Source organism: Melanaphis sacchari, unplaced genomic scaffold, assembly GCF_002803265.2.
Source record: "Melanaphis sacchari strain LSU unplaced genomic scaffold, SCAv2.0 Contig12_pilon_pilon, whole genome shotgun sequence".
Lineage (NCBI taxonomy): Eukaryota > Metazoa > Arthropoda > Insecta > Hemiptera > Aphididae > Melanaphis > Melanaphis sacchari.
In genome coordinates, this window is record NW_020270527.1 from 3233696 (window position 1) to 3248826 (window position 15131).

Consider the following 15131-nt stretch of genomic DNA (forward strand, 5'->3'; position numbering starts at 1 on the left):
TCCAGGAAGTCATCCAACTCCAGGAAGTCATCCGACTCCAGGAAATCCACCGATTCCAGGAAGTCATCCGACTCCAGGAAGTCATCCAAGTCCAGGAAATCATTCGAGTCCAGGAAATCATTCGAGTCCAGGAAATCATTCGAGTCCAAGAACTTCTGGTGGTGGGTCTACTGACAACCAATATACACACATAACATGTGATACACAAATAACACAATCTATAAAGAATTTCCAAAGTTCTTTTGAGTGCAAAATAGAAAAAAGTTTAAGTTACATTCAGAAAACAGAACAAACTGAATACACGAAAGTAGTAATAAAATCATTGGATATTAGTAAACAAATATTCCAGTCTAATGTAGAATATTTAAGTAGTATATCTTCAGATTCAATAAATCAAATATCTGAAATATCAACACCTGGTTCTCCAGAGCATACAGCTGCATTAGTCGTAGTGTATAGAGATACGCAGGAAAAAATAACAGTACTATCTTCGGCTATGGAGATACCATTGAAGAGAACGATTTATCCGGTTACATCTAGTCAATACGTATATGTGTCTCAAACTATCGATTACGGTGACTTTGTCAACAATTTTTATAAATATTTTGAAGTAAAATGCGACGAAATATATAATAAGCAAAACGATGTTGATTCATTCCTAGAAAATAGTATAAAACAATTTAATAATATTAATCAAAAAGTTGTCTCGGCAGTTCAAAAAACACCGGAAAATTGCTACAAAACATATTTATTAACATATTTAACAAAAACTTCAGCTGCGTATAAAAAGACCACCGATTACTTCAGAGAACAAATCGTTCAAACGAAAGAGTTTATTAGTCAGGGTGGAGAAAACAGCAAATGTGCATTTTATAACGAAATAAAACAACGGATGGATTCTATTACTGTAATTTATTCTAGTGTTCTTATAAAGTGCTATCAATATTCTATGAACAGTACTTCTGTTACAATGTATGTATCTGAATATGACATTGTCAGTTCTCAGACAACTATTGTAAGTAGTTATACCGAATCAACCTATAGTTCAACCACACATTATGAAGTACATTCAAATTGAGTATTGTAACTAGTTGATGAGATTTGAAAAACTATAACTTTAAGCTGGCATTATTACGCGGGCTGAGAGTAAAAAGGTTCTATGTCAAAATATCTAATTTTTCAGGAGAACATTTTTAAGGTTTGTTGTCAAATATTTTTTTATCATATAGGGATAATTGTTTATAATTGATATCAAAAAATAAAGCAGGTTTTCTATAACAATATAACATGCGAATATAGCATCTCACTATTTTAGTTGATTCGCTAAAAATAAAAAACAACAAAAAAACAGTTTAGAGTAAAAAGGTTCTATACAAAGGACTATTTTACTCGCTAAATATTTTGTATTTAATAGATAGAACCTATTTACCCTATAGCCCATTACACAATTTTGATCAGTCAGGCCAACATATTAAATATTTGTAGAGTCCTCTTCCTCAAATTCATTTTAGCAATGTATTTCAATTTATTTTATTTTATTCTATAATATTATACTTTCACCACATTATAATACTATGATATTTTATGAAAAAAAAACTATAAACAAAACTATGAATATGAATTTGTAAGTAGATATCCACTATCCAGCAAACAATCTATTTATAAATTGTATTCCATAACAGTCCCATAAACTGATAACAATATTAAAATAACACGCACTCTTATTATATCCAATTGGCGGGATGGGAAACAAGTCTTGTTTTGACCACGGCACAATATAATATTATCGTATCGACATAATATTAATATAAATTATTGTGTTATTGGTAGTAATAACAAAGGATAGGACTCTTATACTCTTAATAATTTTTTTGTAATACAAAATAGAACCTTTTTATTCTCAAAAAAAGTTATGGAGTAAAATGATTCTATCTAGTACATTCAAAAATAACGACTATATTAATTTCAAAGACATAGAACCTTTTTGCTTTGCGTATCTCATTCATTATTACTCGTATCAACATATTTTCTAGCTTAAAACATGCGCCATTGAAAACGTATTAGGAATATTTGAAAACGTCAATTTCGAAAAAAAAAACATAGAACCTTTTTACTCTCAGCCCACGATTAATTATATTATACCATAAATATATTTCTGTATACATTTTACAAGAAATAAAGTATACTTAAGAATTTATGTTCGTATTAAACGTAAAAAAAGTTGTATCTTAAATTTAATAACAACAATAAATATTAGTGACACTTAACATGTATTTTACATATATTTATTTAGGTGTACAAAGTAAAGTCGAATTTATTAATCATTGTGTTAAAAATATTATAATCAGCATTTAAAATTTATAATTCGTTAATAATCATAAAAAGAAAGTTACCTTATTGGTTAGGCTAATGTTTAACTATCTACCAATTATAACATTGAAATGCATTTGCATTTAAATAAATAAATACAGTTATTATTGTTGTAACTGTTTATTTTTTGTAGCTTATTATTTAATTTATTAAATTAAGAATTTAAAAATATCATGAATAAAGGTAGGTATCCTTATATCCTACAAATTTTTTAAAAAATGTTATTATTTTGTATATTGTTGGTAATAATTTTGTTATTATTATTGTTTTACAAATGTAGTTTGATAATATTCATCTTAAGTTATTTTATTTATAACTTTATAAATTAAAGGGGAGACAAAATTAACTAAAAAAAACCGTTTACTGATTACATGAAACCTATAGACCAGGGGTCTCCAACCTTTTTTTACGGCAGGCCAAATTTGATATACGCGTTGGCATCGCGGGCCAACATTTTTAGAAATGTGTTGTCTAAAAAGAAAAAAAAATGTTGTCTATCTAGGATTCTAGGAATATTTGATAGGTTATGAAATTGAGAAATAAATAAGAATAGATGAGATTTATTTAAAAAAATGTATGTTTATTTATATAATTTTTTAATTTATTAATAAATTTAATAAAAAATAAATTAAAAACAATGAAAATTAATATATTATTTTCAAAACATTAATTAGCTTAGCGGGCCGGTGCAAAAAGCTTGGCGGGCCGGATCCGGCCCGCGGGCCGTAGGTTGGAGATCCCTGCTATAGACAATAAAGACGTTGAATCTTGTGGAGTTCTCAAAGTAGTGTCATCACCTATTGAAATCTAAAATTATTTTTTATAATGTAACATACTACTATAAAATCAGTGAAACTATATCATATGTTTTCGCATGAAATACGAAATAGATTTGGGGAACTATTAGTAATTACAATATTTGGGGGCTAAGTCTCCCCAAGCCCCATCACCATTTCCGGCTATATGCGGAAATCATAAAATCTAAAAAATGTTTATAAATAATTAATTTTAATAGATATTTTAAGTTCTATTTGGACGAAATTAATTATTTAAACAATAAACTATAAATAATGATACGTTAATTATTTTTTTGTAGCTTAAAAACATTATTTATGGGAAACTTTAACTTTACGAAAAAATTGTATTAAATTTTGAGTTAAGTATATAAGTTGATATAATATGGCTTAAATATTTATTATTATATAGGTACCTACTAATAATATAATAAATGCAATATTTTTAGAAAAAACTATATTAATCTACTATAATACAAAAGTAAAATACATAATTGACTTTAATAGCTGTATCAAAAGCATATTATTTGGTAACCTTGATAGATCGTTTCTACTTAAAATCGTTTTTCGTATACAATTATCATTGACTTTAAATTAAACACATCTATAATAGTGACCCATTCGAGTACTCGACATCTAATGTACAGCTGAGTGGTACCCACTTATTTAATTTTTTAATTTTAATACCTAAGACTTGAAAATACAGTAGAACTCCAATTATCCGAATGTCAATCTATCGAACGTCCAATTATCCGGACGAAAGAAAAGGTTTATTTCGTTAAATAACTTGTTAATCGTAATCGTATATCGTCATTCCGTAAAATTGTAATCGTTGATTATAATAATTCACCTTGCAATTATCGAATGCTTATTATTATTATGTATTATCAGCTATTGCCACAGTGTCGGTACTTTGATATTTTTCTCAGTAATTTGACGCGGCTTCTCGCGGCTGTCGTCGTTTTGATCCGCGGAAAGCCGGTTGTATGATTGTGGATGCTCCCACGGGTGTACCTTACACAGGTTGGTAAGACGGATACGGTGATGACGCTCAACTTGGTGAATCCAACGTGGTAGAGTTCTTGTAGAGCCATTGTAGAGTTCTTCGGACAACAATCGGAACATGAGACACAGGTTTACCCGCACAGGTGACGGGGGCTCGAGCACTCGAAACTAGCACAATCCCGCGATAGGTCAGTTAGTGAGTGTAGAGCAAAAGGTGAGCACAGAGGCAACTGATAGCGATAGTATGGTAGTGTGGGTTAATACCGTTCACCAGACTGTTGCTGTCGCGGTTCGGTATTAGTGGTCCCGCTCGATTGATTGCAATACGGTTAATAACAGCACGCGAACACGCCCGGACAAAATTTTGACTCCAGCAGTGGAGCTGAAATTTTTGTCAGGTTTTGTAACTGTTTTATTAGATTCGCAAGCGCGAAAATCGTAAATAAATCCGACTGTGGCCCGCAAATACGGCAACCCCCCCCATAGATCAACAAAGTCGTCCGGATGGCGGATGGTCACACTGCGATAACCAGTGGCATCTATATATTCAAAGCTAAGATAGGAGCACTAGAAATCAAATTCGAAGCGACTATCTTACACAACTTGTATTACGACGCGTTACTAGGACACGATTTCCATTGTCAACAATGAAGTTTCTTAGGATTACGTCGTGTGTAGAATTCAAACGTCGACATGCTGGGAAAAGGAGCTCAGCCACCCAACATAATCTGTCATAATTAAATTTGGGACACACACCGGTACAAGTCTAACTCGTGTGATGGTTTGGCGGGGGAGTGTGACACAGTACGCAATGATCGCCAGTACAAAGTATAGGCATCGCAGCGACCGATCTACACGTTACTATCACCACCACCATCACGGGTGAAGACACGCTATATCGTCAACTCTCCAACCAACACTGTAAAGGCCAAGACGGGACGGGAAAATAAGTCGCGTCGGACGAGCATTGGTCGCCGGCGATCGTTCTCTGGTGCCATGACCGTCACACGTCTTCAAAGACTTTTAAAATCTTGGTTTTGGTCTTGGTGACAAGTCTTGGTCTTGGTCTTGGATATACACATTAGTAATGGTTTTGGTCTTGATCTTGCGCAAGACTTTTGTAAGACTCTTGCTATTTTCACAAAATGTATAAAAAAAATTTAAATAACTGTGTGTGGATTTTTTGCAACGACCTTTAAAATGAAACTTACGTCTACTATAAAATATAATATATTAATAATTCAAATATAAACATAAAACAAGTCAAACAATTTAATTTTTATTACTAATTATTATTTATTAGTCATTGCCTATAATGTTTATAAAAATTAATTGTTAATTGTTATATTTTTTTTTTAATGTTTGCTTTAACAAATAATAACAATAAAAACAAATGTATGGTTTGTTTCAAATATTAAATTGATTAATAATTATATTTGTTATAATTATGATATTTATTGTTTATAATTAAAATTGTATTCTTCTGTCATTCACCAGTACAGTGTACTAAATGTTTATGTTTCTTTTAATATATATTGATAATAGACCATTTTTGTAAATCTTGGTACATTTTATTTTTACAAAACGATTTTAATTATCTTAATGTCAACTAAGTTAGGCAGTACCATTGTATTTTAAATTAAGTACATACTTACCTACATTATTAAATAAAAATATCATATACCTAAGTACAACCTAAAATAATTAAAATGCGTTACTAAATTGAGTAAATTATAAGTTATAATTTATAACATTGATAATGATGTTTAATTAATTTTAAAATTGTGAAATATAACCTTTTTATATTCTCAGTACTTATTCAATATTTTTATTTTCTTCTTATTTGTTTTTCGCACGATTTGAAAATCCTAGAAATTTCACTGTTTACACTTTTTACTTCAAAATACTCACTAAATTTACTTTTAAAACGATTTTTGTCTTTTACATCATTTTACAATTTCGATTTTATCCACTACGTTTTCGATGTCACTAATTTTAATATATATTTGTAATTAATATATGTTTTATTAGGTAAAGGTAAGAAAAAGCTGAAGCATACGCATTAAACATAAGTGTATTACCAACAGACTATAAGTTTACGACAGTAATCAGTAATGACATGCTATACTCAATGTATACGTAGGTAGGACACTAGTTTAGGTACACAATATTTAATACAGAAATATTACACAAACTTCAGAGGAAAATAAAAACGTACTCACAATTAAAATGATATCTACCATAGTTCGTAATGATTTTTAGCAATTAATAGTGTATTCAAATCAAAGTAGAGGTTTATTATTGACAAAATTATCATATTAGTAGTATACTCGTATAGCAACTTTTGACGTTTTTATCGATTTTGGGGAAATAAAATAATTTTACTAATTTGTTAGTATGAAACAACTATGTTATTTTGTTGTATTATTTCTAATAATTTCCAATCGTTTCTAATCTTTTATTCAACAATTTTCCATTTTCTTGAATACTGATCAAATTTAATAACAATAAAAATAATTTCTTATTATTTTCTTTATAAATTATTATTTAATGAAAAATAAATACACTAATGTGTTTTTGGGGAAAAAATTGTAAGAATCTTGCAATGTTGTTCTTGTTTTATTCTTGGTCTTGCAAACCTAATCTTGGTTTTGGTCTTGCAGCTAAAGTCTTGCGAGACCACAAGACCAAGACCAATTTTGATCACCACTAATCTCATGTTCCGACTGTTATCAGTGGCGGCGGGATATAGGATTATTTGAAGCAATTGCTTCATGTTTGAAAGCTCTTTGGCCACTGCTACTTATTAAGGGTGGTGGTAAAAATATTTAAAATATACAATATGCTTCAAAGCCTCCACAATTTCGCGCCGCCACTGACTGTTATCCAAGGAACTCTACTAAGACTCTACTACGTTGGATTCACCAAGTCGCGTCCAACCACTGAAAGTTAAAAACGTCATCGCTGTATCCATCTAACCAATAAGCTTGTGTGGTTCCACACCCGTGCGAGTATCCACAATCATGCGACCTGCTTTCCGCGTATCAAAACCATGACAACCGCTGAAGCTACGTCAGTCAGTTGTTGTCTAATCGTTTTTAACCATTATAATAATGAATAAAAATGAAACTGACGATGATTTGATTGAAGGTGAATATGGGCCGTCTCAATCTAAAGATTTTTATGCGTTGGATTTGGTGTTTAAATGGTTTGAGAGGCAAAATACAAATTAAATACCACTCAATTGCTACAATTAAGGAGATAAATTATCATTCCATTAAGGAGATATAAATATAAATATTTTAATTAATTATCATGTTTTATAGTTATAGTTTTTTTAATTTATATAATAATCAATAAATAGTAAGCACTAAAACAACAGTAATCGTGGGAATACAGTTATTAGTTAAAATAATAGCCCTTTGTTCTTATTACAAACATAATCCACAATATTATTATTGTTAATCATTAAAAAATATGTTTAGCTATAATATTTTAAGAACAAAACATTTTTTATATGAGTTATTTATTAATAGTTATTCTGATTGGAAATAATTTTCTGTATGGTATTGTATTTCGTGATTCCATCATTAAGGCTAATAAAGCTGTTCTGTATAAATGTAAAACTCAATAAAAATTATTACACATAAGAGGTTAAGTGGATGGTTGTACAAAAACAATTTTCTACTGATTTCGATAAAAAACAATTGAGAATATTTTAACTGAAGCAAAATGAAAAACAATTGATAGTTAGATTAGAATATATAAAGTCGAAATGTCGAATAATTCAAATACTATTAGTCGAGTTATATATAATTAACGTATACGCAAATATATAGTTTTTGACCAATTTGCACTGAATTTTGCACATCACCAAATTATCTGGGAACCTGAAAGGATCGTAAGATTATTAGATAAGAAGTTGCGGTCCATCGGTAACAGCTATTATAACGTATATTTAAAAGACAATGTGTATTGCTGATGCTTATAGAATCAAAAAATAGCAAATCGACTTTGATGATTCAATAAGGAAAGCTAAGATAATAGATTAAAATAGTTTTCTGGGTTAGTTTAGCCTCTATTAATAATATGAAAATCAATAACTACTTATACATTTATTTTTGATTTCAGTTGGTTACATGTAAGAAAAAAAGTTACTATTATTACTATCTGTTGCAGGTGATTTGCCCATCTCGGTTTTAATTATTTCTAAAGCAACGCCGGTAAATAAAGCAGCTAGTAAATTTATAAATACATATATGCTGTTCAAAATAGTATTATTCTGATCTAAGTACAACACAAGACATAGAAATTTAAGAATTATGGAGATGAGTTTATTAAAAAATGGTAATTAATTGTGTACTTAAGCAATACAGGTAACAAGTAATTACATTGAAGCTTAAAAAGGAAAAATATTAACTATTATGGTTTATGATACAGATATTTATTTATATATGTATAAAATGCAAACACCATTCATCTATCGCTATTAATTTTTCACTAATGACAAAACGTATGAACTTGAAATAGTGGTTTAAAAATCCTTTAGATGTAAAATTGCTAATAAGAAAGGATTTCAAAAAAATAGCATTTCAAAGATGGGCCCATATAAGAATTTTGTTTCGGCAAACGGTAATTTAATATTTTTGTATAATTATAATATATAATATGAATTTTATCATTGGTTACTGAATATAAAATATTTGTATTGACATAATATGATAACAAAACCGTTTTAAAAAACTTATGTCAAATCATACATTATGTGATTTTAAATGCTTAAATTTCTTACTTATATGATTAATTTATGTTACAGAATACATATTCTGATGCACTTGATTCTGTTCAAGTAAATTATATTCAATTTAACTTATCTGATCTTATTTATGAAATATTAATTTTATAAGAAGATCCTTTTATAAAAATATATTTTAGATGGAAACTGAGAAATTATCAAATAATACTATATTTATATTTTAACTCTTAATGACCTTGATTTAAATGAATGATGTCAATGATAGTTATCATAAATAATCAATTTGTACCTATAAATTAAATATTGTTAATTTTTTTATACTATAAACAAGTTGTAAAAATATATTTTATTTATAACTGAATTTTTATTCTTTTTCATTTCTTGTATAAATTGTTTTAATTTTTTAGAAATTTGATCATGAATATCTTTAGTTTATAATTATTGTGCATTTTTAAATTTTTCAATGTTTTATTTATATGTTTACTATAATGTATCAATAAATTGTTTTCGGGTTTGTCCAGAAAAAAAAAAATTATAAGTATTAATAATATAGTTATGATAAAATATTAGTACATTACATTTTGTATTTATTGTTTTATTCGGTATATGTAAATAGTCTAATTGTCATTATTTTATACAACTAAACACTGACTGAGGGTTTATTATTAATGTTTAAATAATATTTATGAATTTATAATTCATCATTAAATTTATTATTAGTAGGGCTAGGATTTTAATGACCTAAAAAACCTAATAAAAACTAAAAAATGACCTCATAAAATGATCGAAAAAAATATAATTATATTAATAAATTAATAAATAATAATTAATATTTATAAGTATACAAATAAATTCATCTTCTGGTATAATGGCCAATATCATACGTATAATGAATAGGTATTGGCACGTTAAATTTAATAATAAATTTATGAAGATAACACGTAATCGAACATTATTATCGATTATTACTCTGTGAATCTAACGAGTATATTTTATATTATACATATAAACGATTGGTATTTTGAAGTATTAAATATTTTTAGAAAATATGTTAATGATTTTATTTTAATGTTGTATCTTTATATGTTTGTACAATAATGTATAACGATCAATAACGACCATTTAAAATTTAAAAAAAATAAAAAAAAATAAAAATATAACCCAGATTTTAATTAAGTATAAAAAAATGACCGTAAAATTGAAAAAATGACCCTAAATTAAAAATAGTACAAAAAATGCAAAAATATGCAAAATAAAAACTATATATTTGAACTTGTAGATGACCAAATCACATTTTGTGCTTGAAAAGCTATATCCTGTAAATCCTAAAAAAAAAAATGCAAAATCCTATACTATCCTAGCCCTGATTATTACTAAATTATTTTATTAGACTGCTATTATTTTTTAAATTTAACCTTGTATGGTTAAACACATTGATCATTTGTAATTTTCATCGAGTATAGGTTTTTATTTGCGTAACTGAATGACGTTAATCACATGTTTTTTGTTTTTTATAGCGTCGTTCAAAACATTTGTTTGTATGGTATGGAATTATATATTATACATAAATAAAAAAAAATTTTAAAATGTCAGTTTAACGTATCTGTAATTTATCGTTTGTTTACAACATTTTTATCGAGGTTGATGTCTGTAATTGTTTGTTAATATATTACTCACAGATGATAGTTATATCAAGTGTTTTTGAATATTTCATAATTATAAAAATCATAGTATTATAATTAAAGTGAACTATTTTGTTAAATCGTTATTTTTTTATTATTTTAAGTTATTATCATGAAAAGATTATTTATTATATTTGTTTTAATTTATCTTAACGTAAGTATATTTTAATATTTTAATTGCTTATTAAATTAAGAAATTATACATATATTATTATAAATACATAGTTTTAATTAATGTTTTTTTAAATTAGATTCCTGACCAATATTGTATGCTACCAAATAATATTCCTGAAGTCGATACTTTCAGTGTACCGTCACCTTACGAGTTTTTATGGATAACAACTATGTCATATTGTAATGTACATTATTTGACGTATAATATGTTTATTCGAGTTGGAGTACCAATACAAAAACAAATATATTCTAATGACGATATAGCGGCTTTTCTTATACCTGATAATATAAATGATTGGTCAGATGAAACAGTTTTAGACTTACCATACAAATTCTTAAAATTGAGGGAAGCTTCTCAAATTATTGAAAATTTCGTTTTTGAAAATAAGGAATATCAAAATGTTATAGGAGCTGATGATAAAATCACAGGATTAAAAATATGGAAATCAGTTGAAGATAATTTGGTCAATTTCTTGAACAATGTTTATATTTTATCAAATCAAGTGAACCAAATGATATATAACTTGAATATTCAGCAAAATAACATCGACTCGTCAGTTATGATTTACTTATATTCAAGTGTTTTTAATCAAATGATTGATATAATGTCAGAAAATATTGTACCATATAAAAATGCATTTAGCTTCCTTGAAAAATATGATTTAAAAAATAATAAAGAAGTAAGTATATATATACATATTACATACATAGATATATATTATAATATATTGCCTATTGATAAGTTTATGATACATTTTAATTTATAAAGAATTTGTTGTATAACATTTATTAAACAATTTATCAAACATTATTAATATCAAACCTAACTTATTCCAATATGTCAGAAAAAAAAAAATTAAAATACACCATAATATAATAATCAACAAGTAGTTAATCAACAATTAACTAAAACAATTCTAAAAATTAAATTAAACAATAAATAAATACATTTTTGCTTGAACTTTTATATTTTTATTTATAAAGAAATATAGTTATCTAAATGTAAAATTGTAGTTAATTCTAATTATAGACTTACTTGGAGTATTGGGGTCCAGGGGTTAATTTTTTCATAGTGTTAATATCTTAAATTATAAAATCAATTTTTTTACTTTGTCTCTTTTTTATATTCAATTTATTAGTTAATATTATAAATAAATTATATCATACATTTGTAAGTAATTATTTATTGCTGAATACAATTCCTAATGATAAAAATTAAAAATCTAAATTTAAATAAATAAATGTATAGACTACAGGTTTTTATTTCAACGAGCATTTTTTTTTTTTTGAGACTATAGTTCAATAAACTTTCCAACATTTAGATATGTAAATTCCAGGCATATGATCGATCCTGGCAATAAAGTAAATTAATATTATTATGTTCAAGAAAATTAATTACTTCTTCAGTCATTGATATGTTAGTATGACTTGATAGATAACATGTCTGATATAAATCGTTCAACAACTAATCCTTCAAATTAATATCTAACCACTATAGAAAATTGATTTTTATAAGCTTTTTTTTGGGTTATATCTAAAATAAACCCGTAAACTTAATTTTTTTCATTGGAACTTAATTTCTCATTAGGTATTTGCAAAAAATATAAGAAGATACATTACCAGGTTCACTATTGACATGTTCATTTACATCTAGTTCTAAGAAGGGATACAATTTAGAAATTAGTTTAAGTAATCTATAATGGTTGATTATTAGTAATCGTAAAATTCAAAAACAGATGTTAGCTAAACATTTAAAATTCTGTTAAAAGTGGTAAAAATATTTTGTACTTTAACACATTTAAACAAAAATAATTAATCAAAGAAAAATTAATATATGGTGGCCCTTAATTATGCCGAAGCACGCGGCTGATGCCCCATAGCCTCTATCCATAAGTTGAGCTCTGGTATTAAAAATTGAAAAGAATAAAAATAAAGAAAAATTGTTTGGAAAAATAAACACTCATTAACAAACTTTTTTATATATACAGATAAATATCAAACAAGAATTGATAAACGAAAATAATCATAATTTACATGAATATACTCGATTGAAGTTGGTTAAAGTATACGATTTGTATATAAAAGCATTAAGAATATTTTACAACTCTAAATCGATTGATATACAATATTCTAGATCACATTTTATAACTTGGCTTGACATAAATTCATCAAAGAGTATTTTTGATTATAAAGCGTCAAAACTTTTAGCATATATTATAAAATTAAGAGAGTATGTTCAAGAAGCGTATAAGTACAATCAGAAAAATATATCAAAATTAACTTCGAAAATCAAAGAGTATGTAATTACAAATTTGTATAATGCTGTTGGATTATTAAAATATCCTCTAAAAAAAAATTCTAAAAGATGAAGATTTAATAAAAAATGATGTATTATTAAATCCTAAAAATAATGATACAATATTGATAAATGGAATATTAAATTCTAAAAACAAATTTTTGCTTATGCAAAGAATTAAAAATATTCAATTAAATTGGAATGATAGCAGTATACAAAATATTGCTAGAGATATAATAAATAAATATAATACGTCATTATGTGATACTGATGTAAACCATAACACAAAATTGATGTATTGGGTAGAACAAATCACAATTGATGAACAAAAAAGTAACGTGCTCGAATCATCAATTTATGCAATGATAGTTACAAAAAATTTTGAAAATGTTGTTCTATGCTCGAACATAGAAAATAATTCTAAAATAAACAAAGAAGAATTTATTAAAAATCTTATAAAAGAAGTGGATCAAAAATTAAATGAAATTTATAAAAACACTATTTATTCATTTACAGACAATAGTGAAAATATTATACCAGACTTATGGATCTATATAAAAAAAGAAAACAATAATATTTTTAATATTTTAGATTGGCTAAATAAAAATAATTCTAAGCTAAACATTCCTTACTGGCCTGATTACGAGCCATGTAATGAAATTTATGTAAAAAATATATTACAACTGGCATCTGTATCTTCATATATGTTATATGATGTAACACTAACGAGTATGCATCAGGCATTGGAAAATAATAAAATTGATGATGAAAAAGAAGAGTCAAATGCTCTATTTATATTAGAAGATCTTGAACGTACTAAACAAATGTATAACAATGTAATATATAACATACAAAATCTTGTAAAAATCAATATGTTGTACATAAAATCAAACAAGCTTTTAGATCAAAACTTAAAACAAACGGCCATACAAGAACTAGCGAAATCTATCAAGTATAAAATATTTGTAGTAACTGAATTATTAAAGCCAGCTTTTAGAAAAACTGCATACTATAACTTAGTAGAACCAGAAGATAAACAAATATATTTAGAACATTTCAACAAAATGTACCAAACATTCAATAATTATTTTGGAAAAAAAACCGATTTAAGCGAGAAAAATAAAAATGCAATAGAGCTAATAAGAATTAATGAAAATAAAATAATATCTATCTATAACAAACTACGGAATAAAAACAAAAAAATAAAAACAAAAGAAAATTATATTAGAGTATTAAAATATAATATGATAAGTGTAAAACGAATGTACCGTAACATAATGAACAAATTAAAAAAAATTACAGAAGTCAATAATAACCTAAACTTAAAAAATAATCAACCAGAAATAAAAAAAAGACTTATAATATCGAATGTCCTAATTATGGAAGATTTCATAAGATTTGATCAGTATATTGAAATGCAAAATAAGAAAACTACATTATATGACGGACAAAATAAATACACAATATCAGGAATAGATTTAACGAAAATAAATGAAATCATTGATTATAAAAATATATACAAGAAACAACTGCCAAATCTCAAAAATGAAAATACATATAATGAGATCGCATTAAAAAATGAGCAAAATGGAAAAGATAAAAAATCAGTAACAAAAAATAGAGATGAAATCACACCAAAATCACCTGGCTCTATTGAAATAGATTCCTCAGACGAAAAAACTTATCAAAGCACAGTAGAATCTAAATCATATAAGTCAACGATAATTAAAACCGATCAAGGATCAGATGAAAATGATAATACTGAAATAATGTCAAACACAAAAGGCGATGAAAAATTAGTTAAGATGAATGGAGATGAAATCACACCAAAATCACCTGGTTCTCCTGAAATAGATTCAACAGACGAGAAAACTTATCAAAGTACAGTAGAATCTAATTCATATAAGGCAACGATAATTAAAACAGATCTAGGATCGGATGAAAATGATAATACTGATATAAAGTCAAAAACAAAGGTTGATGAAAAATACGGTGTACTTCGTTCGGTGCGGCGTATTGCTCTTAGGCGAATTTCATCCATTCATCATAACTAA

The 15131-nt window shown here is 26.6% G+C and overlaps 2 protein-coding genes across 4 annotated transcripts in view; both read left to right on the forward strand.

The window, feature by feature from the left end:
* The window catches only part of LOC112591134, a 5435-nt gene extending 3168 nt beyond the window's left edge, over positions 1-2267 (forward strand). The window contains exons 4-5 of one of the 3 annotated variants that reach the window (XR_003114489.1): positions 6-1130; positions 2127-2267. Coding sequence is in view for 2 of the 3 variants with exons in the window: in XM_025334831.1 (XP_025190616.1) it covers positions 6-1078 (1073 nt within the window). In the remaining variant the exon portion in view is untranslated. Of the gene's footprint in view, positions 1-5 lie in introns of all 3 variants that reach the window. The other 2 variants (XM_025334831.1, XM_025334832.1) reach the window with 2 other exon arrangements.
* A 12553-nt stretch (positions 2268-14820) lies between these two features.
* Positions 14821-15131, forward strand: part of LOC112591177 (clumping factor B-like) — a 6147-nt gene continuing 5836 nt past the window's right edge. The window contains exon 1 of the mRNA XM_025334900.1: positions 14821-15005. Within this exon, the coding sequence (XP_025190685.1) occupies positions 14847-15005 (159 nt within the window). The 5' untranslated portion in view covers positions 14821-14846. The remainder of the gene's footprint in view (positions 15006-15131) is intronic.